The 22647-nt window shown below is 48.9% G+C and overlaps 1 protein-coding gene across 1 annotated transcript in view; it reads right to left on the bottom strand.

Annotated features, from left to right (window-relative positions):
- Positions 1-22647, bottom strand: part of JPH3 (junctophilin 3) — a 166614-nt gene that overhangs the window by 39820 nt on the left and 104147 nt on the right. Inside the window, exon 3 of the mRNA XM_089781538.1 lies at positions 4717-4841. Within this exon, the coding sequence (XP_089637664.1) occupies positions 4717-4841 (125 nt within the window). The remainder of the gene's footprint in view (positions 1-4716; positions 4842-22647) is intronic.

The following is a 22647-nucleotide window of genomic DNA, read 5'->3' as shown; positions in this document are numbered from 1 at the left end:
ACCCCCCAATGCATCCCCAGGGTCCACTTGCTGCCCCCCATATCGGCCCAGGGGACCCTACCACTACTGGCAGCACTGCAGAGCTAGAATAGCATCCTGCCACCTGCTCAGTGCAGCTGCTTGCATGCAGCTCCCAGGGGAAAGGGAGAGTTTCCACACGCTGCCCCCACCCTGAGCGCCCCTGCAGCCAATAGGAGCTGCGGGGCAGTGTCTGCGGACAGCAGCGTGTGGAAACCTCTTAGCCCCCCCCTTGCCTAGGAGCTGCTGCCAGAGGGGAGTGCAGCCCGACAGCCCCTCTCTAGCCCTCAAACTCCTTCCCAGAACCTGCACACCTTACCCTCCCCTGCAGCCCTTCCCCCTGCCCACAGCCTGCACTTAGCTCCCAGACTCCATCCTAGAGCCTGCATTTCAGACCCCCTCTCCCACCCACATTCCCTTCCAGAGCCTGCATCCTTCCCCCTCAAACTCCCTCTCAGAGCCTTGGGCAGGTGGGGGGAGGGGGACGAATTTGGATAGGGTTGCCAGATGGTTTCAGAAAAAATACACAACACCACCACCACCACCACCCACGCCAGGAAAAAACTTGTTGAGGGAAAAAAAAGGACCCCTTTAAAAACCGTGTATGAGGCTTTCTGGCCCTTACAGGCTGCCGGCGGCCGCCCACCATCTTGCCTCCCTGCGCCAGGCTGGACAGCTCCCCTGCAGAACCCGGTAAGCACTAGCGTTGCCAGGCTGCCTCCGTATTGAGCCGGACAGCCTGGGATTTTTGACTCCTGGCTGGGAAAAAATCAGAAAGTACCGGACATTTTAGGTGCTCGCTATTTTCTGAATTTTTTTTACCGGACAGGAGGCGAAAATACCGAACTGCATTCAATACTGGACACCTGGCAACCCTAAATTTGGATGGGGGACGGGTGCGAGCTCTGGCCATTTGAGGCACCACCAAAATGTTTGCAAACCCACTGTCCCTGTCAAACACATGATCTCAAAGGGGAGGGGAGCTTGTCTGCTATTCCCCCGCTGAAAGGGCCCAGGGCTTTTGATAGTTAATAGTATAATAACAAGGGTATCTTACACTTATGCGGCGCTGCGCCTACTTAATGATGCCGAAGGAGTCACAAATTATATCTAGCGTGGGCTCCCAGGGTAACTCTGTGGAGCCAGTGGGCTCACACAAGGGATGGATTCAGCTTTCTCTCTCTCTAGATGAGAATCACAGCAGATAGCAGTGAAATGCAGCTACCTCTTGGGTAGTGCAGATAAGCTGTAGATCAGCTTACAGCAACAGTACCCCATGAGAAGCAAAGATGAACTGAAACAACATAAACAAAGGCAAGGAAAACGCATGTACTCAAATGGGAACTTGGCCAGAACATGCCAACTTGCTGTCCGAACACTTATGGAAAGCACCGTGGCTCTCTGAGGACTTCAAGTGGCTGGAACATGTTGTCCTAATGATGGCCCAACCCCTTAATGCCACACTGGGGCCCTGACTCAGGGAGAGAAGCACCAATGTAATGAGTCATCACCATCAGCCACAGAAGCAATTAAGACGGATGAGTAACCTCGACTGAAGAGCTTGAGGAAAAACTGCCTTCTAATGAGAGTGCAGCCTGCTACAAATTTGTGAATAGTTCCATTCACGTGTGTTAATTGATGCAGTTTAAGTCTTGGATCTTCCCCATGACTCCCCCTTTGACCTGTCCTCCTCCTACTATCTGCGGCACAGCTGCCTTGGGAATGTTTGTGGCCTGAGCGAGCCCCACCTGTTTTTATTTACTCGCTCATTTATTTTGAGCCACGATCTGCCATGAGCTAGACCAGAGCTACTAAACTTTGGAAGCCCTGCAAATTGCTTCTTTCACACTGACGGGCATGAATACAAAGATTAAGGCAAGACGACACAACACACAGGCCCCATTTAAGTCAGTTCTGCTGATATTCATAAAATGCAATAGTTACCTGATTTCCACCCATAGGACAGCAATTTTAATGAGCAACGACAGTCCAGGAATTTAACTACTAAAATAGGGTATGTCTACACTACAGCACTATTTCGAATTAACTTATTTTTGAAATAGTTCATTTGAATTAAGCTAATTCGAATTAACGCATCTATACACAAAAACTATTTTGAAAAAGCGTTTTGCTATTTCAAAATAGCACGTCCACACTGAGTGGACCCTGAACTGAAGTTAAGGCTGGCTAGAACCAGTGCCGGCAGGGCATCAGGTTAGGACTTAGTGTGTGGGGCTGCTGCCTGCGGCTAACTGAGCTCCGTGCTTAAAGGGACCCGACCCCCACCCCGGACAGACAGTTCTCAGGGTTCCCCGCTTGCTTGTCTAACTCGATGAGGGACAGCAAAGCAGTCCTGTCTTGGAGTGCCCTGAGTGCCAACGCTTGGGACACCACAGCACTCGGCCACATGGAGACAGAGTTGCCCCTGGGCACACCGGTGCATCTCGTGGGGTCGTTGCCATCAGCCCAGCTGCACTTGCTGCAGGCTGCCATCTGGGGGGTCCATCGGGGGGCTGTCAGGATCCAGGAGGCCCTGAGGGACAGCGTCCACCCCAAGGAGTCTCCCCGGTCCTCCCCACCGGGGGCTCGTGCCCCATTCCTCCCTCGCGTCCTTCCACTTACCCCTCCCTAGCCCCCCTTCCTGATGTCAAATAAAAGACACGTGTGTTCAAAAACAGAAACTGGGTTTATTGAACAAAATGGGGGGGGAGGGAAGAGATGAACCTCTGGGAAGACTGGGAAAAGGAGGTGAGAGAGGGTGGGAGAGGGGTGGGGGAAACCTGAGAGGAGGGAGCTGGAAGGGGGAAGCCAGGGGAAGGAGGGGGAGGGGAAGCTCAGGACTCAGGGTTGGGGGTCTCACCGGACCAACCAGACTTTCATGCAAACCTGCTCCTGGGTTTGCATGTGGCCTTTGGTGGCCAGGCTGGCAGCTATCCTGCCATAGACGGCCGCATTCCTCCATCTAGGGCGGAGCTCATGGACGTTGGGGACATCCCCCCCAAACCTGAATAAGGTCCATGATCTCCACCCTGGACCAGGAAGGCGCCCGCCTTCTCCAGGCCCTGTCAGGCTCCTGGGAGCTGGCAGACTGCTCCCGGGGAGTGGTGGAGGGCTGGCTGCCAGTGGCTTGCTGGATCATGTTTTAGGGCCACTGGGTGAGGGGCCCCGGTGGCCACTGCTGGCTCTGGGCTGGCAGGCTTGGAGCTGGCACAGACACTGTGGTCAGGGTCTACCCCTTTAATGGCTCCAGCGCTGGGGGAGAGGAGAGTAAGTTTTCCTGGTTGTGCCCAGAGTGGCCACCAGGGCTCCCTGGGAAGGGTTAGAGGCCCCCTATCTCGAATTAAGTGTCTACACAGCAAGAAATAGCTATTTTGAATTTGGTCTTACTCCTCGTAGAATGAGGTTTACCAAATTCGAAATAAGGGCTCCACTATTTCGAATTTATTTTGAAATAGCGGTTTGCCTGTGTAGATGCTATTAAAGTGAATTCAAAATAACGGCTGTTATTTCAAATTAACTTTGTAGTGTAGACATACCCACACATATCAACAGAAGACCATTATATTGACTTTTTTGTTTTGGCTCCCACTTGCGGGCTGCAAACCAATGGGCTAGGGGCCACATGCTGAGTAGCCCTGAACTAGCCCCTGTTGTCTCTAAACATCCTGCAGCTCCATACCACTGTAGGCAAGACAGCGAGCAGCAAGGCAGCGCTCTGAGGAAAACAAGCTGCTTTTGGACGCGCCCTCCAACCTGCTGGTTGCTGAATCGTCTCTCAAAGAGCTTCTGCACCCAGCCTCAGGCCAGGCTCCAAACCAGGGACCACGTTCCACGCACATACCAATGCACAAACCCTCTCTTTGCTGGCATCTTATGAACAAACCCAGACATAAACACAGAATGACCTAAGATCACCAATAGACATGCACATGACATATACTGTGTCGCTCTTATAAATGCTTCTCATCAGCAACTAGCAAAGCACTTCACAATGGAGCTCAGTATCCTTATGCCCATTTTACAGATGAGCAACTGAGGCTAAGAGCAGTGGAGGTGGAGGCAAGCCCAAGGTCACCCAGCTGGCCAGGGACAGAGCAAGGAATACAATCCAGGTTTCCTAGTCCCACTCCAATGCCTCTGTCCATTAGACTACACTATCTATGACGCACATGATCATTCTCCTATGAACACATCCACACCACCTCCCTCCAACCCATATAGTTGTGGGGGAGAGGCGGAAGAAGTTAAAGAAACACAACAGCCGTGTGCAAATCCCTCATGAATCAGGCCCCTGACATTAAAAAAATCGTAAGATCCCAGCGTGTGTGGGGATTTTGGGTTCCTTGCATGTTGCAAATTAAAAAACAACCAACCTTCTATGAGTCCATACACCAGTTAGACTCCTGGAGAATCTCGCAGTGTCGGAGTTTTTAAAAAGTAAAATTTGGCTACTGTGTCCGTATTCTGTCACTATTACTTCTACTACTGAATACTAGCTTGGCACATATTTTGGCTCGCTTGGGGACCCTGGAAGATCACTGGGGTGGAGGCAAGCTTCCTCTTTGCCCCCGGCTCCAGGCCCACCCTCGAGAAGTCCCGCAATGCCCCGTGCATCGAGCCATTTAACACCTGCCCATGCGCACACACAATGAAGTCATCCTGGGAGGCTGGCTGGCGTGGCAGCACATGCGGACTGACCGTTTTCCCGGTGTTGGAAGGAGGGCGAAAACTCTTTGGCAGTGATTCTGGCAATCCGAGCTTCCTCCTGAGCTTTCTGAGCTGCTGTCACAGCCGCGTCTGCTTTAGCTCTGGAGTGGGAAGTCCTGCGAGAGAATGAGAGAGACAGACCAAGTTAGGGATCTCAGTTACTCAAGTGGGAAAGCGGCATCTTTCAGAGAGCGGCAACAGGCGCACTGACCACAGCTGCTTTTCACCTTGATCAGGGTTTCTCTGTGCAAAGGAATCAGTCGCGTCGAAAATCCCAGCTATTCAGTGTGCATTAAGAACTCAGTGCTTTGAAATGCTGAGCAACTCCGGGCTTTGCCAAGGGCCTTCAGCTTGCCCTGCCTTTCCAGGGTTTGTCAGAGCTAACTCCCGAAGCACATGGGCTGATGCTAAATTACAACACCAAGTTGGGAATCAGGTTGCCAGGCATCCGGTTTTCACCTGGACAATCCAATAATTGCACCTTCCATCCAGTACAAATGTTTGGTATTTTCTGATTTCCCCAGATGGAAAGCCATCGGGGACATTTTTCTCCTGCTGTGTCTGGGATGGGGGAATTTAAAGGCATAGCGACCTTTTTTTTTTTTTTTTTGCTCCACCAATTTTTTCCCCCACCATGTTCAGGATTTTTTGTGAAGGTATCTGGCAACCCTAGCTGGGAACAGACCACGAGCTGTCGGGAGAAGTAACCCAGAGACCTCTGAACAAAACTCATTATCTCTGGACCAAGACTCGTGATCCACCTCGCCTGGAGCAGAATTAATCCCCTGCAGTCAGAACTAGGGGGGAAACAGGTGTTTTCTGTGGCACACGTATGACTTTATGGCAAAAAGCTGTCAGCTAAAAACGTGTAGTTGAAAAGCAAACGTTCCAATTGAAAATGCCACCCCAGAGCTTCATGGGAGTTGTAGCTTGGGGTTGGGTTCACGGCTACAGCAGGGTGATTTTTTTTGGACAATTGTATTGTGGTAACAAGTCTTTTTGCTCAAATTTGGGATGAATGTGCCAAATAGTTTCAGCTGAGGGGCGGGGGGAGAAAGTTGTTTTGGGTCAAAAAAAAGAAAACACTGACCCAGAATGAACTTCCCTCCCAATTTTTCACTTTGTTTCATTCAGGAGTTTTTTGGGGAGTGGGGGTAGGGGTGAGAAGGGTTAAGCCTTTTTGATAAATAGATTTTCTTGTAGGTCTACTGGGGATCCCATTCTTTATTGGCTGATCTTGCTAGCTGGATTACATCTCCCAGGTCTCCTCTCTTGAGCCAATATGGAGTCCTTGGCCATGGTGCACTGTGGGAGATGTAGTCTGACTAGGGATATTAACCCATGGAAAAGATTAGGGGCACCAGTCACACAAACTACAGCTCCCATGAAGCAGCACTTCTGAATCAATTTTTGTGGTTGTCGGTTTTGGCCAAATCACCACCAGAACAGCAAAAAGTTCTCTTTTGATGGAAAGGTTGAAATGTTCCTTGAAAAGCAGTTGTCACAAGGTCTGGTATTTCATCCAACACAAAATGCCACTGAAAGACAATTGACAGTGAGTTTTCAACCAGCCTTTCCCGTTCTATCTTTTCATAGCACCAAATCCTGGACGGCATATTGCTTCCTTTAGGGGACTTTTCTGCTGAGTAGTATCAAGCAATATGCTTAGTAGCTCACCTTTTCCTTAATTTTATCCCACTGCTCTAGTTATTTGCCCCTTATAGGATCCCTCCCTGTCCTTGAGTTATGCATCCTTTGACTAACATAGACAACTATTCTACCCACCACCATTAGCTATAGATGTACCCTTAGAAATGTTAGTACTGTACCTTGACCTTATGGTGAAGGGACCACTATTATTTGGCTGATTCCCCGCCCAACCCCTTTGGGGTTTCATCCGTGCCTCCAGCCAGGCTGGAAGGATTCGCTTTTTATCAATAAATATTGCTAAATGGGGATTTCCCTGTACACACACAAACTGGGAAAAACATTTCCATCTATATTCATAGATATTGACCAGGCCCAACAACGGAGGAGAGGGGCCTCTAAGTGGGTCATTGCCCTGGGGCTTGGCACTTCTAACACCACCGCTACTGCAGTCAGAGTCCGGGGCACCTTTGAATTGCCACTGGATCACTACGCTAGGCATTTCACGGAGCTCTGAGGGCCGGCCAGTGCTGTACATAAGAACATAAGAACGGCCATACTGGGTCAGACCAAAGGTCCATCTAGCCCAGTATCCTGTCTGCCGACAGTGGCCAGCACCAGGTGCCCCAGAGAGGGTGGACCGAAGACAATGATCAAGCGATTTGTCTCCTGCCATCCCTCTCCAGCCTCTGACAAACAGAGGCCAAGGACACCATTTTATCCCCTGGCTAATAGCCTTTTATGGACCTAACCTCCATGAAATTATCTAGATTCTCTTTAAACTCTATTATAGTCCTAGCCTTCACAGCCTCCTCTGGCAAGGAGTTCCACAGGTTGACGACATGCTGTGTGAAGAAGAACTTTCTTTTATTAGTTTTAAACCTGCTCCCCATTAATTTTATTTGGTGTCCTCTAGTTCTTCTATTTAGGGAACTAATAAATAACTTTTCTTTATCTGCCCTCTCTACACCACTCATGATTTTATACCCTGTAGCCCATGCAGTGCTGACAGCTAGCTACCCGTGGCCCCGCCCCTTCCTCTGAGATCCCGGCCCTTCCGGGGCCACAGAGCCAGGCCCCTCCTCACACTTTGCCCCAGAGCCGGCGGTGGCTGGTGGCCTCGCTGACATTGACAGATAGGAAATGTAAGAAAACGGCGGATTGAGAACTTACCCTTAAGTCAGCCCCAATATTTATTTTGTATATTTTGACATGTGATGTTGACGAGTTGTGTGTTAACCATGATAAGGCTTTAACTAGTTGAATTGCAACACCTCCTGTCACTAAACATTGTCACTTCATTTCCCACAGCTGTGACAAAGTTAAAAAGCTGCACGATAAACCTCAATTTTAGCTGCTAAAAATCACAAAACAGTAAGGGTGCATCTGCACTGTACCCGTAGCTCAAAATAAGCTACACAAATTTGAGCTTTGCAAATTGAGTAGCTTGTTTCGAGTGTATTTCAAAATAGCCTATTTTGCAATTTGGAGCTGTCTACACAGCGCCAAATTTCGAAATAAACTGCTATTCCAAAATGTCCCTTACTGCTCATGGAACGAGGTTTACAGGGACATCGGAATAGTGAGCCTGTTCTTTTGAAAGCTATTTTGAAAGCTGTCAAGACACGGAATGCACTATTTCAGGATACCGGACGTATCCCGAAATGGCGCCGTGGTGTGTGGCTGTACCCTGACAGACCTGAAAGCTGCTATACTTAAGGGCCAAAAAAAAAAACCCTTCAAAACCATACTGCAGGTGAAACTTGACCCTAGTAAACTGGATCTGGCTAAACAAAAAGCCATTTCCCTCCTTTTGATATTCTCGCCATCTTATCAACTGTTGGGAGTGGGCCACATCTCCCCTGACTGAAGTGGTTTCATTAGCACTGGTCCGCCCCATGGTATTGTAATGCCCCCATCTCTGTATGTATATACCTCTGTCCAACTGTTGTTTCCAGTTCATGCATCTGATGAAGTGGGCCCCAGTCCACAAAAGCTTATGCCCAAATAAATGTTAGGCTATGTCTATACTGGCAGCTTCTTGTGCAAGAACAGGGGAGATATGATAGAGGTCTATAAAATCATGAGTGGTGTGGAGAAAGTGAATAAGGAAAAGTTATTTATTTGTTCCCATAATATAAGAACTAGGGGGCCACTAAATGAAACTAATGGGCAGCAGGTTTAAAACAAATAAAAGGAAGTTCTTCACACAGTTCATTGTCAATCTGTGGAACTCTTTGCCTGAGGAGGCTGTGAAGGCTAGGACTATAACAGGGTTTAAAAGAGAACTAGATAAATTCATGGAGGTTAAGTCCGTTAATGGCTATTAGCCAGTATTGGTAAGGAATGGTGTCCCTGGCCTCTGTTTGTCAGAGGGTGGAGATGGATGGCAGGAGAGAGATCGCTTGATCATTGCCTGTTCGATTCATTCCCTCTGGGGCACCTGGCATTGGTCACTGTCGGCAGACAGGATACTGGGCTGGATGGACCTTTGGTCTGATCCAGAGTGGCTATTCTTATGTTCTTATGTTTTTCATCCACCTGCAGATTTTTTCCATCCATGTGCAGAATAAATTTACGTGCACTGAAGCTTGTGTGAATGTGCACCACCAGGAAAAACAGAAAACCTAGCGGTGGGCACCCTGCTAATCAGCTAGGCAACACTGGTATCTCTCTTGAGCAGCCACACAAGCGCACAAGTTGTAGCGAACGCAGCCTGAGCCTCGCAAGTTTGAGTCAGCAAACTTAGGCTCTGAGAACCAGTGCCATGGATTTCTTTTAATCAGTGTGAATGTACTGAGTCTCGTAGAACTGTAGGTCTGGGTCAGGCCTCAAGAGGTCATGTAGTGCAGTCCCCTGTGCTCATGGCTGTGGTAGTTGACATGGACAAGTGTGCATATACAATGTCTTACACGTGGGATCCATTCAGAGCACTACATATCAACTTACACCATTGCACAATGTTGGAAAATAAGGACTAAATACCAGTAAGTAAAATTCATCATTTAAACTTTTAACCAGTGTTCCCTGTAACCTGTGAACTCATGCAGCAGCTCAGGAGAGATTCCAAAACCACCCAGCTGATCAGAGCACCCAGAGCTAAATTTTTTTGTTTCTACTGATGGTGCACATTCCTTAATGTGCATAACAAAATTTATTCCACACATCGATGGAAAAAATCTGCACGTGGATGGAAAAGAACAGTGGTACTGACTAGATTCCCCACTGAGGACCATGCTGTGCTAGGCACTGTACTTATAACCATTGTACATACTGGTTCCAGCCCAAAGGAGCTACCATCTAAGTAACAGATCTATACTATACAAAGAGCTGAGTCTCAGATGATTCTAATTCATTCATCTCCCCAAAGGGTCTGTTTCAATTCCTATTGTCTGAAGATCGGCGTTATTCTCATATCGCACTGAGGGCTGTGTGTGCGTGACCAGCATTGGGCTACATTGCCCGTGATTGCACTGACGATGGGAGGCTGATTTTCAGTGTAAGGTCCAATCGCTTCCCTTATGACCTAGAGCCTCAGTCCCTATTTATTAATTCTATTTATTTAATCATTAGCTCTATAGCACCCAATGCGAGCTAGCCGCTGTTCGGACACCTCTGAAGGAATGGCTATTCCCTCAGAGACCTTGTAGTGCAGATGTGATGCTACCAAAGGAAAAAGATTCAGGTAGGAAGTATAACAAGGCGCTTGTCACGTTGACTATATTTATCCAGCATTTTTATGTTCTTTACATTTATACTCTTCCCTCGTTCGGACACTTCTCAGAGGAGAGGACTAAGGTTGATAGAATTTATGCCCACCGGCCACACGCAATTGTCAGCATACACTCAGCTGCTCTGTTGCAGCTTCTGAAAGCTGAACTGTTGCACTTTTCTTAGACATTGATTTTTCACAGCACATGCTGCTTCATTGTTTGTCCCCTGAATCACAGCGGTCCAATTTAGGAGAGGGTAATTTGACAAAGCAGTAAATTACAGGTGGGATCCCTGAGCCTTGGTCTTAATGCCTTTCCTTCTGCACAGTCACACCTGGATCGTTTTCAAGCAAACACGCAGGCACAATAGTCGGTTCTGTCTGCAATTAGCTTCTGCCAGGGTCACAGCCAGTGCTGTGATAGCAAACTGGAAGCGCCTGTTCGCTCCAAGGGGACCCCACTGAATGGAGGGAGAAGACTCACCGATGACTGCCCGCTGGGGGCTCTGCTTACTGCACCTGGAGTGCAGAGGGGGCAAGATGCTAAATTTCTGGTCTGCTGAGCCTACAGGCCACACCAGGGCCTGTCGGTAACTGAGTGCAACTCACCAGCACAGCACCGCCTGCTGCTCACTCAGAATCAGCTCTGCTCAGCACTGGAGCCTTACTCTGGTTGGTGTCATGCCCACTGCTCCCTGATTTCTGGTGACGGCTTCACCACCTTGTGTTAAGACCCACATCCCTCCCAGACCACAGTGCTCTGCCGCAGTGCCCCCAAACACTGAACCTCCAACCCCATATATCTACATTCAGGGCCGGCTCGAGCCATTCCTGGAGCCCGGGCAGCAGGCGTGTGACACATGTGCTGCCCTGCCCCCAGCATCTCTAAGGGGCACCGCACAGCTGGGCACATGGCACCCCTTACAGCTGCCATCAAGCACCCCCCATAGGTTGGCGCTCCAGGCAGCTGCCCAGCTAGCCTCCCCCCCTTAATCCAGCCCTGCCTACATTACCTCAGTGACCCTACTGCCTACCAGCCATCACTTAGCCCCTTACCTCAGGGGCAAACTGCAGTCTGACATGGCCACTCAACATAGGCAAGGGGATACATGGACCTGCTACTTCCCTGTAGCCCTAACAGCCTTCAGGCCCCTGTCACTAGGCCTCAGCCTGGGACTACTCAGACTAGAACTCCTGTTTTTAGAACTCCCCTAGCACGGCTCTCTCCCTGGTGCTTCAGCAAACTGGCAGCTAGATCCTTCTTCTTCCAGGGCTGGAGCAAGAGTGTGCCTCAGCCTGGCCAGCCATCTCTTTTATACAGCCCTCCTGGGTTCTGATTGGCTGCTGCAAGGCCTCTCATGATTGGCCCCCTAGCTCAGCGCTCTCCCAGGTCTGTTTTAACCCTTTGGATGCCAGGAGCGGGGTGACCACTCTGCTACACGGTCAAAGTGGATACTCAGGTGTGTTAAATTAAAAACCCGCAACTGGCTCATGCCAACTGACTTGAGATTGGACTGTGTGAGTCTGTGTAAGGAGCGGATGTGGCCTCCCTCTGAGCCAGAGGGTGAGGAGCCGCTCTCTCTGCCTGAGTGGGCGGAGCCATTCCAAGCTTACTCCGCCCCCCCCAGAAGTGGAGGGGTAGAGTAGGAAGTGGAAAAGGCAGGGCGCCTAGCTCAGGTGGGGTAGCACCGGGGAAGGAGCTGGACAGGCTGGTGGCTGATCCGTGTGGACTCTTTGCGGAGCCAGGGAAGCTGGCAGATGTGTCCAACTCACTGCCGGCTGCCTCCTCAGACTGGGAGCTGGTGGGATGCCAGTGGCCGATTACCTAGATGAGCCTGAGGAGCCAGAGTGGGGGGTCTACCAGTGACCGAGTATGTGGACAGAGCTGGGGCTCGGGTAGGAAGTAGCCCAGGGGGTTTTGTGGCTTCCCAGAGATCAATGTGTTGTGGGAAGATCCCCACAGACCCAGGCTGCCCTGGGCTGGAATGCAGTGGAGTCGAGTAGGCCAGTGTTCCCCTACCTCTGCCATGCCCCCTTGGGGGGCAGCCTCCCCAACACAGGTCTCGGGGCCACTCACTCGGGCCGGTGCTCCCCTGACTGAGGAGTGCACCACTGACACTGGCCGACTTTTAAGGTGTAACCTGCATCCCTAGTGTGGGTCATTGTCTTTTGTAGTGGCACTTAGACCAGGAACAGCCAGAGATAGGAACAAGGGAGGTAAAAACAAAGGAACTGAGGTCCCAGGTTCAAATCTGCCCAGTCACAGTTACCCCATCTGGGGGTACGTGCTGCCTTGGCTGTCAACCTGCCTGTTGTTCTGACCAGGTGTCACACCTCCCTGTGCTAATTCCCCCTTTCCTAAAGAGCTGCTACCCAGTAAGGCAATGGCCCAACTGCCTGGTAATAGCCTGTTAATTGCAGGACAAATAGTTTGGCTGAAGCCTGGGCTGGAAGACCTTGCAAGGTGGGAAGGCTGCAGGCTGTGCACTGCAAGTCCCAGGAGTGAGTCAGCTGACACAAGCCAGCCCCAGGTCTGGGGATTGCCATGATGTGCCCCCAACTATTCCCCTGAAGCCCCCTTCAGAGAAGAGGGGACAGAGAATGGGTGGCCTAGAGCCAGATACACCCAAACTGCAGATGATACCAAACTGGGTGGGGTTGCGACTTCTTTGGAGGATAGAGACATAATTCAAAATGACCTTAGCAAGTTAGAGAAATGGTCAGAGGTAAACAGGATGAGGTTTAATAAAGAGAAATGCAAAGTGCTCCACTTAGGAAGGAACAATCAGTTCCATACATACAAGATGGGAAGCGACTGTCTAGGAAGGAGCATGGCGGAAAGGGATCTAGGGGTCATAGTGGACCACAAGTTGAATATGAGTCAACAGTGTGATGCTGTTGCAAAAAAAGCAAATATGATTCTAGGTTGTATCAACAGGTGTGTTGTAAGCAAAACTCGTGAAGTCATTCTGCCGCTCTACTCTGCACTAGTTAGGCCTCAGCTGGAGTACTGTGTCCAGTTCTGGGCGCCACATTTCAAGAAAGATGTGGAGAAATTGGAAAGGGTACAGAGAAGAGCGACAAGAATGATTAAAGGTCTAGAGAACATGACCTATGAAGCCAGGCTTCATGAACTGGGCTTGTTTAGTTTGGAAAAAAGAAGATTAAGGGGGGACATGATAAGCGATTTTCAAATATCTAAAAGGGTGTCACAAGGAGGAAGGAGAAAATTTGTTCCTCTTGGTTTCTGAGGACAGGACAAGGAGTAATGGGCTTAAAGTGCAGCAAGGGAGGTTTAGATTGGACATTAGGAAAAAATTCCTAACTGTCAGGGTGGTCAAATATTGGAATAAATTGCCAAGGGAGGTGGTGGAATCTCCCTCTCTGGAGATATTTAAGAACAGGTTAGATAGACATCTGTCAGGGATGGTGTAGATGGAGCTTGGTCCTGCCTTGAGGGTGGGGGGCTGGACTCGATGACCTCTTGAGGTCCCTTCCAGTCCTATTATTCTATGATTCTATGATTTTAGGTCACCGGGGATTCCCTTCCATCAGGGAAATCTCCAGGGATCAGTCTGGGCCCTTCTTTCTGTTAAAGGTTTGCCCGGAGGGGTGTGTTGCAGTGCCAGATTTAGGCACAAGCCAAGTGAGATACACCTTAAGACCACAGATTATAAGGGGCCTCTAAATACACCACCGTTACCAGTTTGTAAGTTGCATCCTCACCAATGCACCAGTATAGATGCAAATAGAAAACTTTGTTAGGATAAGCCACGTTTTTTTGGTGATGCGATGGGGCCTCTTCAACTTAACATCGCTTAGGCCTCAGCATGATTTCATCTGGCCCTTGCGGGGGTTGAATGGGAGAATGCAGCCCACCATGGTCCCCCCGGCACCCCTCTCCACTCACAAAGCTGCACCCCTTCAGAGCCCCCTATGTCACGGGAAGAAGAGCAGCACTCCCCTCTTCCCCTTATGCCAAGGGAAGAAGAGCCCCTCCCCGCCCCTCTCAGAGAGCCACATGCTCAAGCTGCCCCTGTTCACGGAAGCGGATGGGAATCTCTGGCCGTGAGAGGCATGTAGGAGGCCCGCCACAGTTGGCGGGTGTTTGCCCATTGAGTACAACGAGCGTCGGATCATACCCTGCGCGAGGGCATCGGAGCGGGCCTGGAACAGCCGGGGCTGCTCAGCAGCTTTTGGGATTTGGCCCAGGTAGAGTAAAAATAAATGCCGTTAATTAAGTCATCTCGATTATAAAATATACGCAGTTCCCGCAAAGCGGCTACAACGTACAACGCTGCGCAGAGACGGGGGTGGGCTTAATTGTTTGTAATGCGCTCTAAGATGCTTGGAAGGAAGGCGGCATTGAAGCGAGAAGTAGAATTATGATGATCCATACGTTGCATAATAAAATACATAAGTATTCCCAAATAAGTGCACGTAATCCAGTTAGTGCTAGTGTAAGTTTCTCATGTTCTGTATTTAACAGCTGTCTCCTTTATACAGGCATGCTGTCTACATGCACACTAGGTCTTAATTCCCCAGTTAATTGCTCGATTTTTTTATTTCCTTGTAAAGCAAGTCCTCCTACATCACACACACACACACACACACACACACACACACACACACACACACACACACACACACGTTAATTGCTCTTCTCCTGCCTCACGTGGCTGAGTGTAACTGTAAGTAACCTGGGGGCTAGCTGGGTGTAAAAAGATGAGCTCTGTGTATATTGCAGAGAGCGGCACATGGTCCCCCACTGAACAGCAAGGCGGCAGTTTCAGCGTCGTGGTCTGGTGTTTTGTGAATGGGACTGAGTCACTAGATGGTATCGACAGAACTATGGAGAGTTCTGCTGAGATTTTCACGTCCTTCCTTCTGGATTTTTGGTCAGATTTAGAAATGACGAATAAGGGGCAGGGTTCCCTGTAAGCGGTGCACTGCACAGGAGAGATTAGCCGAGCTCCCACAGCTCAGTTGTGTTTCTCCTGGTGGTGCACACGCCTTTACTGCACATAAAATTATTCTGCACATGGATGGAAAAGAGGAGAGGGAACATTGCTAAGGGGGTGTATGTTTGTGCAATAGTAAGTGGGGCCTAAGGGTTTGGCTGCACAGCAAAACCTGGGCCTGGGTAGCCGGCCAGAGGCAGCAGTGGGGTAGGTAACAATAGCAATGAAGATAGTATTCATACAATCATACAAGCCTAAGGTTAGAAGAGACCTCAGAAGGTCATTGAGTCCAACCCCCTCCCCAAAGCAGGACCAACCCCAACTAAACCATCCCAGCCAGGACTTTGTCAAGCTGGGACTTAAACACCTCTAGAGATGGAGATTCCACCCCCTCCCTAGGAACCCATCCCAGTGCTTCCCCATAATTTCTCATAACATCCAACCTAGACCTTCCCCACTGCAACTTGAGACCATTGCTCCTCATTCTGCCATCTGCTGCCACTGCGAACAGCCTCTCTCCATCCTCTTGGGAACCCCCCTTCAGGTAGTTAAGGCCAGGCCCTGCAGTGGGTATTGTTGGGCCTTGGAGTAGGCTAATGAGATGAATACATATGCAGGCTCTATGCCAGACTTGTGGTACCCGCCGTGTGCTGTCTTTACTGCTGTTGGTACCTGCACTAGCTGGATTCAAGCTGGCTCGGGTATGCTACTCCAAGCACAGCTTCTGCTGTGTAAACCTACCCAGAGTCCTTGCTTACATGGACATTTGGACTATATCTGCAATTACAATGGTGCACCGTGGTAGACACTCACTACAGCGACGGACAGAGTTCTCTTGTTCAGGTCAGCTTATTGACTGTTGGGATTGGGCCACATCCACCCTGATTAAATTGGCTTCGTTAGCACTGGTCCTCCACACAGTGATCTTTACACAGGTGTGCATGTATCCCTGCCAAACTGAAGACTCCACTTCATTTGATGAAGTAGGCTCCTGCCCACAAAAGTGTATGCCCACCTGAATTTGCTAGTCTTTAAGGTGCCATAGGATTGCTCGTTATTTTTGCTAAAAACAGACTAACATTTAAAGTTGGCCATGATAAGACAAACCTTTGATTTCCCCGTCCACTCATGGAGAATTACATTTAGAGGGCTTTGTCCTATCAAAGACAGCTGTCGTGAAGATTTTTTTCATCTCTTTTCCATTTGAACTTTCACAGGGCCAGAAAAATCAAACCTAAACCAGCGCTCCCCAGGTGGTATCTCTTGGGTCTACCCTGAAAGATACTTTGAACTGACAGATCTCTACAACTCTATTGCTCTGAGGATTTAGATGGTAACTCATCTGTGAGTGTATGTTTGCCTGATTTAACTCTCATTTGTTTTTCCTAGTTAATAAACCTATACGCAAGTTTATTATGGGATTAGCTACAGGTGCTATTGTGTTTGTAAGAGTTAGGGTAAGTTACAGGTCTCTGGGGATGGGAAGCTACCTGAGTATGATGTGACTTTTGGTGTAATGGATCATTTATCACTAAGTTCAGGTTGTCAAGGTAGACTGGAAGGGGTAAGGGGACGGTTTGTGACTCCATGCTAAGACTGTTAGGGTATGTCTACACTAGCTTGTTAGTTCGAGCTAGGTAGGCAAATGAGGGCAACCGGAGTTGCAAATGAAGCCCGGGACTCTGGACAAAGAGCATCTGGGTGGAACTAAATAACTGTTAACCATTGGTGTTTGTAATGGGAAGGAGACTAATTGTTATTGTTATTATATTTAATAGACAGTATATAAACTGCTTCATAATTGCTTGTATTCGAAGATCTGCCTCGGAAGGGGAGGGGACTCCCCCCCTGTCCGAACCAGTTTTTCCCTTGCTGCAGCTCGTAATAAATCTGCCTCTGGCTACTTGTTGCTTAAACACAATGCAGAGTGAGGACAATGTTTTCTTCCACAAAACTGACCAGACTACAGGCTTTTGGTAACTTCTGCTGCAAAACTCCTCATCAAAGCCACCCTGTAACCTCCTAGAAACCAGAATTAAAAACAAGGTTTAATCTTTCCCTTTGGTATAAGTGTAACTCTAACAGCAGCCGTTCGGGGCTGGAACCGCTGGTCTCCGGTGTGTCCTTAAAAATAACAGATTGGGGACAGATTTAAGTGTGGGAAGTGGGAGCTAAGTGAGAGATGGGAGGGAGGGGGATGGGGAGAGGGAAGGTCACATAAATGGACAAAGACGAAAATACAGAAATTCCTAACCATGTTGATTGTTCTTGTTTACACATATCTTTAAATCGGGTCAGAAAGCTGCTGATCATGCACATAGCTAGGTCACGTGACCATGTGTTCCGATGAGGTTTAGTTACCATTGTTCTCCTCCTCCCATTTATTATCCTCACAGGTGGCCTCTTCTCCCAACTCAGTCCCTAACTTTTTCTGGACAGGGACCATCTCTGAGTAGGTTTTCAAACTGTGCCCAACCCAACTGGGCCCTGACCTTCAATGGGTCTCCCAGGTGCTACGGTGTTATTAACCTGACAAACAAAAACGAAGATACTCTACAATTAGCTTTAATGTTTGGAGTGTATCCGGTCATCTGGTCATCCTGTAGTCAGGATTTTAGCTCAGGCAGAGCGGCCAGGGCAGCTGGAGCAGGAGGGCAAAGACATCTCACATCTCAATGCTCACCGTCGGGTGGAGTGTCAGCTCTGGTTTGGTTGAGGCAGATGTGTGTGGGGGGGGGGGGGGGGGAACATTTGAGGCTGGTTCTGATTCTTTTCCCTAACCCCTCAGCTCTCACCCAAATCACTTCACTTATCCCTGATTTCTGGACAACTTGTCAAATTGGAAGGCAAGAACTGGCAGGAGGAACAAATAACAACCAAAAAGATTTCTGCAGATCTTTCCAGATCTGTGTCAATTTGGCCTATGCAAATGGGCGGGGACGGGGGGTGGCAGATAATACCTAAGAATGGACTGTAATGCCAAGTGTATCTGCTATAAGATGGAATGCACAGATTTGAAAGGAAGAATACAGCCAGGAATGCAAACAGGCCACTCAGGGCTTTGTTTGGGGAAAGAGACACTAAAGACGTTTATTACATGTTGTGAGGGGGTGGATTAAACCCAAAGCCCCCCTCCTGGGCTATGTCTACACTGGCGGGTTCTTGTGTAAGAACAGCCGTTCTTGCGCAAGAATCCACAGAGTGTCCATACTGCCCACCTTCTCTTGCACAAGAAGAGTTACAGTACGGCGTGGTAAGAGAGGGCTTCTTGTGCAAGAGCTATGCTCTTTTTTAACAGGTATAAGCCCTCTTGCGCAGGGGCTCTTGCACAAGAGGGCAGTGTGGATGCTCGGCAGGGATTTCTCGCACAAGAAAGCCCTATGGCTAAAATGGCCATCGGAGCTTGCTTGTGCAAGAGAGCATCCACACTGCCATGGGCGCTCTTGCACAAAAGCACAGCTCGCACATGGCAGTGTAGACATTTTCTTGCGCAAGACTTCTTGCACAAAAACCCTTGTGCAAGATGTTCTTGCGCAAGAAGCCACCAGTGTAGACATAGCCCTGGAGACCTCAGGGCTCTGCCATGCCTATCCCAGGAAGGAAGCAGTAGAGAGGTCCTCCAAGAAGGCTAGAGTGGCTGCATGGGAAGCAACCAACTATGGCCCAGGAGGGCCATATAAAAAGGAGTGACACAATAAAAGAAGAGAGAGTGTCATTAAGGGTTATTGGGTTGAGCTGCCCCTGGGAGCTGGAGGAGACAGGATGGCATGCCCAACTGCCGGAGAGAGCTGGAGCACTACAATTGAGTGAGGATAGGGACCAGAGAAGTAGGAGACTCCTGGCTGACTGCCCTGACTAAACTAAGGACGGTTTGCAAACAGGGTCCAGAGAAGCACTAAGAGAGCTCCTGGCTGGCTGCACGCTGGGTGAGGACTGAGTCTGGGGAGAGCTCCAGATGGGGTAGTGGTTCAGGGGGAGCCCTGGGGATACAGCTCCATACCAGGGCTAAGACGACTTAAAGACTGAGTCTAGGCAGGGCTAGAGAAGCCACCTGAGAACCCTGGGAGTGGAAACTCACAAGCATTTTTATTTTAACTTAACCCAAGAGTGAATCCAAGCAGGGCTGGCCCAACCATAGACAAACTAGCTGGTTACCTGGGACACCAAATTAGACAGAAGTGGATTTTCCCCCCTTAATTTAAAAAATATGAATATGTTTTCTCTTATAACCAAAAGTATTAAATATTGTACTTGTAAACCAGTGCATTGCTGCCACATCGGAAACTGAGTTCTGTTACTGATTTCACATTGTGAAGCATGGCTGTGTATGTAACACAGTTACAATGGGACACGGCACAGCTTCAAAAGAGCGCCGCATGGGTTTGCTGCCCAGGAGCGGGGTCTCACAGTTCAGTCATTCTCAGTCACCCAGCTGTTCTGCCGCGTTCTGAGCCGTGATCCCGAAGGAAGACAGTTATAACCTGACCTGAAACAGTGTGTACAGCTCAAAAAGGTTAAAACTTTCAAAGTGGCAGCTACTGGCTGGTTTTCCCTCGACGGTATAATTGTTATGATTAATGAAATGTATAAAAAAAAATCAATGCATATTTATTTTTACATTGTTCATTTTCAAATGCCAAGTAAATAAATGTAACATTTCATTCTAGACATCTTATTTTTCTCCATATTGAATGTGGGAAGGGCAAAGTCATAGTTTGCCTCAGGTGCTAAAAACCTTTGGGCCAGCCCTGAACCCAAGCAAAGCAAAAGTACAAATCAGTGTTACCAAACAGCCTCTCCATAAAGGCACTGAGGCTTGAAAGCAAGATCCAAAACTCTGAGTGTTATTGGTCATGTATATCTGAAATCAGTGCTGCTCCGGTTGGGGGCCAGCTGCACCCCTGCCCTGCCAGCTGACTGTTAACGGGGTAAGCATGCCGGTAAGGCTAATGTTTACCAGGGTTAACCTTTTACATCCCTACTAAGGACTAAAGAGAGGGGCTGATCCAGTGTCCTGACTTGTGGTCAAGAATGTAGAAGAGGCTTCCTCCAGAGATTTAAACAGACCCCAAAACCCCACCTCTGACTTTTGCACAATTCTCTGTACTTTGCTGATTTCCTTTTGGCGTCCCAAGATTCATCACAGCTGCAGGATCGGGCCCTAAGAACCAGATTCTCAAAGATATTCGGGTGCCTACCGTCCCCTCCTGCTTCCTGCGGAGTCAATAGTTAACTTCCTGGAGGTCAGTGGGAATTCGTGAACCTTTGTCAGGGCAGCAAAGCGTGGAAGTGGCCTTGTAATCCTCCGATCAGTCTGATGGGGACTTTTTCAGAGTAGCTGGATGTCAGCTCTCTGGCACTGCCAGCGCTCTTCTAAGGGCTCTGCCAGCCTTCTAGGTTCACTCTTGGTGCACCCCAAGTCCCCAAACTCAGTGTCCCCTTCAATGTTCCCTCTTAGTTTTTTCTACCTATGCATGTAATAAATTTTGTTATGTGCACCAAGGCATATGAGGATGTGCACCACCCATAGAAACACATACTGCTGGGTGTAGCTAGATGTGGGTGCTCTGCTAATGAGCTGGGCGGCACCTGAATCTTTCCTGGGGGGCTGCTCAAGCCCTCAGCTTGCAGGGAACACTGGTACCCTTGTACTACCCATCCCTCTCACCGGACACTTCCATACTTATTGTGCTCTATTGGTGGTGCACATCTGTACATGCCTGGTGCATATAACAAAATTTATTATGCACATGGTGGATGGAAAAAAATTAGTGGGAACATTGCCCCTAAAGACAATGTCCCTGGTGGTTCCCTTGATGTGGCTCTGGCTCCACATTGTCACTCCCCACTAATGTTGGTTTCACATTCTCTCCTCTTCCAGTCCACCTGGTTTTCCTGTTGACTTTCATGTAAATGAGGCTTCCACTGTGTTGGCTTTACAATGCTTAATTTCCTTTCCCTCCCCATCCCCTCTTATTCCGCTGTTTATTTGTAACTCTAGACCCCCGCTCCACTCATCTGAAGAAGTGGGTTGTGCCCATGAAAGCTCATGATACCTTCTTCATTTGTGTTAGTCTCTAAGAGTATGTCTACACTGCCACCCTAGTTCGAACTAGGGTGGCTAATGTAGGCATTCGAAGTTGCAAATGAAGCCCAGGATTTAAATATCCCGGGCTTCATTTGCATCTTGCCAGGCACCGCCATTTTTAAATCCCCGTTAGTGCAGACTCCGTGCCCATGGCTACACGCGACACGGAGTAGGTAGTTCAAATTAGGCTCGCTCGAGGTGTAACGGTAGTTCGAATTAGAGAGCCTAATTCGAACTACCTACTCCATGCCGCGTGTAGCCGTGGGCACGGAGTCTGCACTAACGGGGATTTAAAAATGGCGGTGCCTGGCAAGATGCAAATGAAGCCCGGGATATTTAAATCCTGGGCTTCATTTGCAACTTCGAATGCCTACATTAGCCACCCTAGTTCGAACTAGGGTGGCAGTGTAGACATACCCTAAGGTGCTGCAGAACCATTTGTTGCTTTTTAATTCAAATCAGGCCGGGATAGGTGAATAAACACTTTGGCTGTGTCTACATTGGCAAGATATTGCGCAAAAGTAGCTGCTTTTGTGCAAAATCTTGCCACCTGTCTACACTGGCCGCGAGTACTTGTGCAAGAACACTGACGTTCTAATGTATAAAATCAGTGCTTCTTGTGCAAATACTCTGACGCTCCCACTCAGGGATAAGCCCTCTCGTGCAACTGTTCTTGCGCAAGAGGGCCAGTGTAGACAGGCAACGTTAATTTCTTGCACAAGAAAGCCCTATGGCTAAAATGGCCATTGGAGCTTTCTTGCGCAAGAGAGTGTCTACACCGGCACGGATGCTTTTGCACAAAAGCACATCTCTTGTGCAAAGGCACATGCCAGTGTAGACGCTCTCTTACTCAAATACTCTAATACAAAAACTCTTGCGTTAAAGAGTATTTGCGCAAAATCTTGCCAATATAGACGTAGCCTCAGTCTGACAGAGAACCTGTATGTGAACACTGCCCGGGTACCTGGTTTAAAAGATTCATGAGTACTCTGCCTCTTATACATCAACCACGTATTTGTCTCACAAAGCTTATGATGACCAGTGTGATGTAGGCAGTCATTGGACACCTCGCATGCCCTCCTTGACAGATACACACTATGACAGCAGTGTGTTAGGTCAGTGTTCCTCAAAGTGGGCCACTCCGGTTTGTTTACATAACGGCTCCGCAGCCACGGAGCCTCGTGGCTCTCACTGGCAGAGCCATTAAGCAAACAAACCGGAGCAGCTTGTTAGCAGCTTTCTCAAAGTGGGCCTGCAGCTAGTCCTGCCAGGCCTGATAGACACGGCTAGTACAACAATGGACTCTTTGCCAGTTGTCACTGAGGAGGTTTTAGGGGCGCACACAGCAAGAGCTACTCCATCATCTTATGCTTTGCTTCCCCCCCTCTACCATCGTCCATTTGCTTAGCTCTGATTCAGAGTGAATCTCGCCTTAGAAAGCTGAGACCAAGTCCCTGCCTGACAACAGGTATTGACGATAAACTTCCCATAACAGAGCACCAAGCCCCTGCAGT

The sequence above is a fragment of the Pelodiscus sinensis genome, chromosome 12, assembly GCF_052426305.1.
Source record: "Pelodiscus sinensis isolate ZL-2025 chromosome 12, ASM5242630v1, whole genome shotgun sequence".
NCBI lineage: Eukaryota > Metazoa > Chordata > Testudines > Trionychidae > Pelodiscus > Pelodiscus sinensis.
This window is presented reverse-complemented; position numbering and strand designations above follow the sequence as displayed.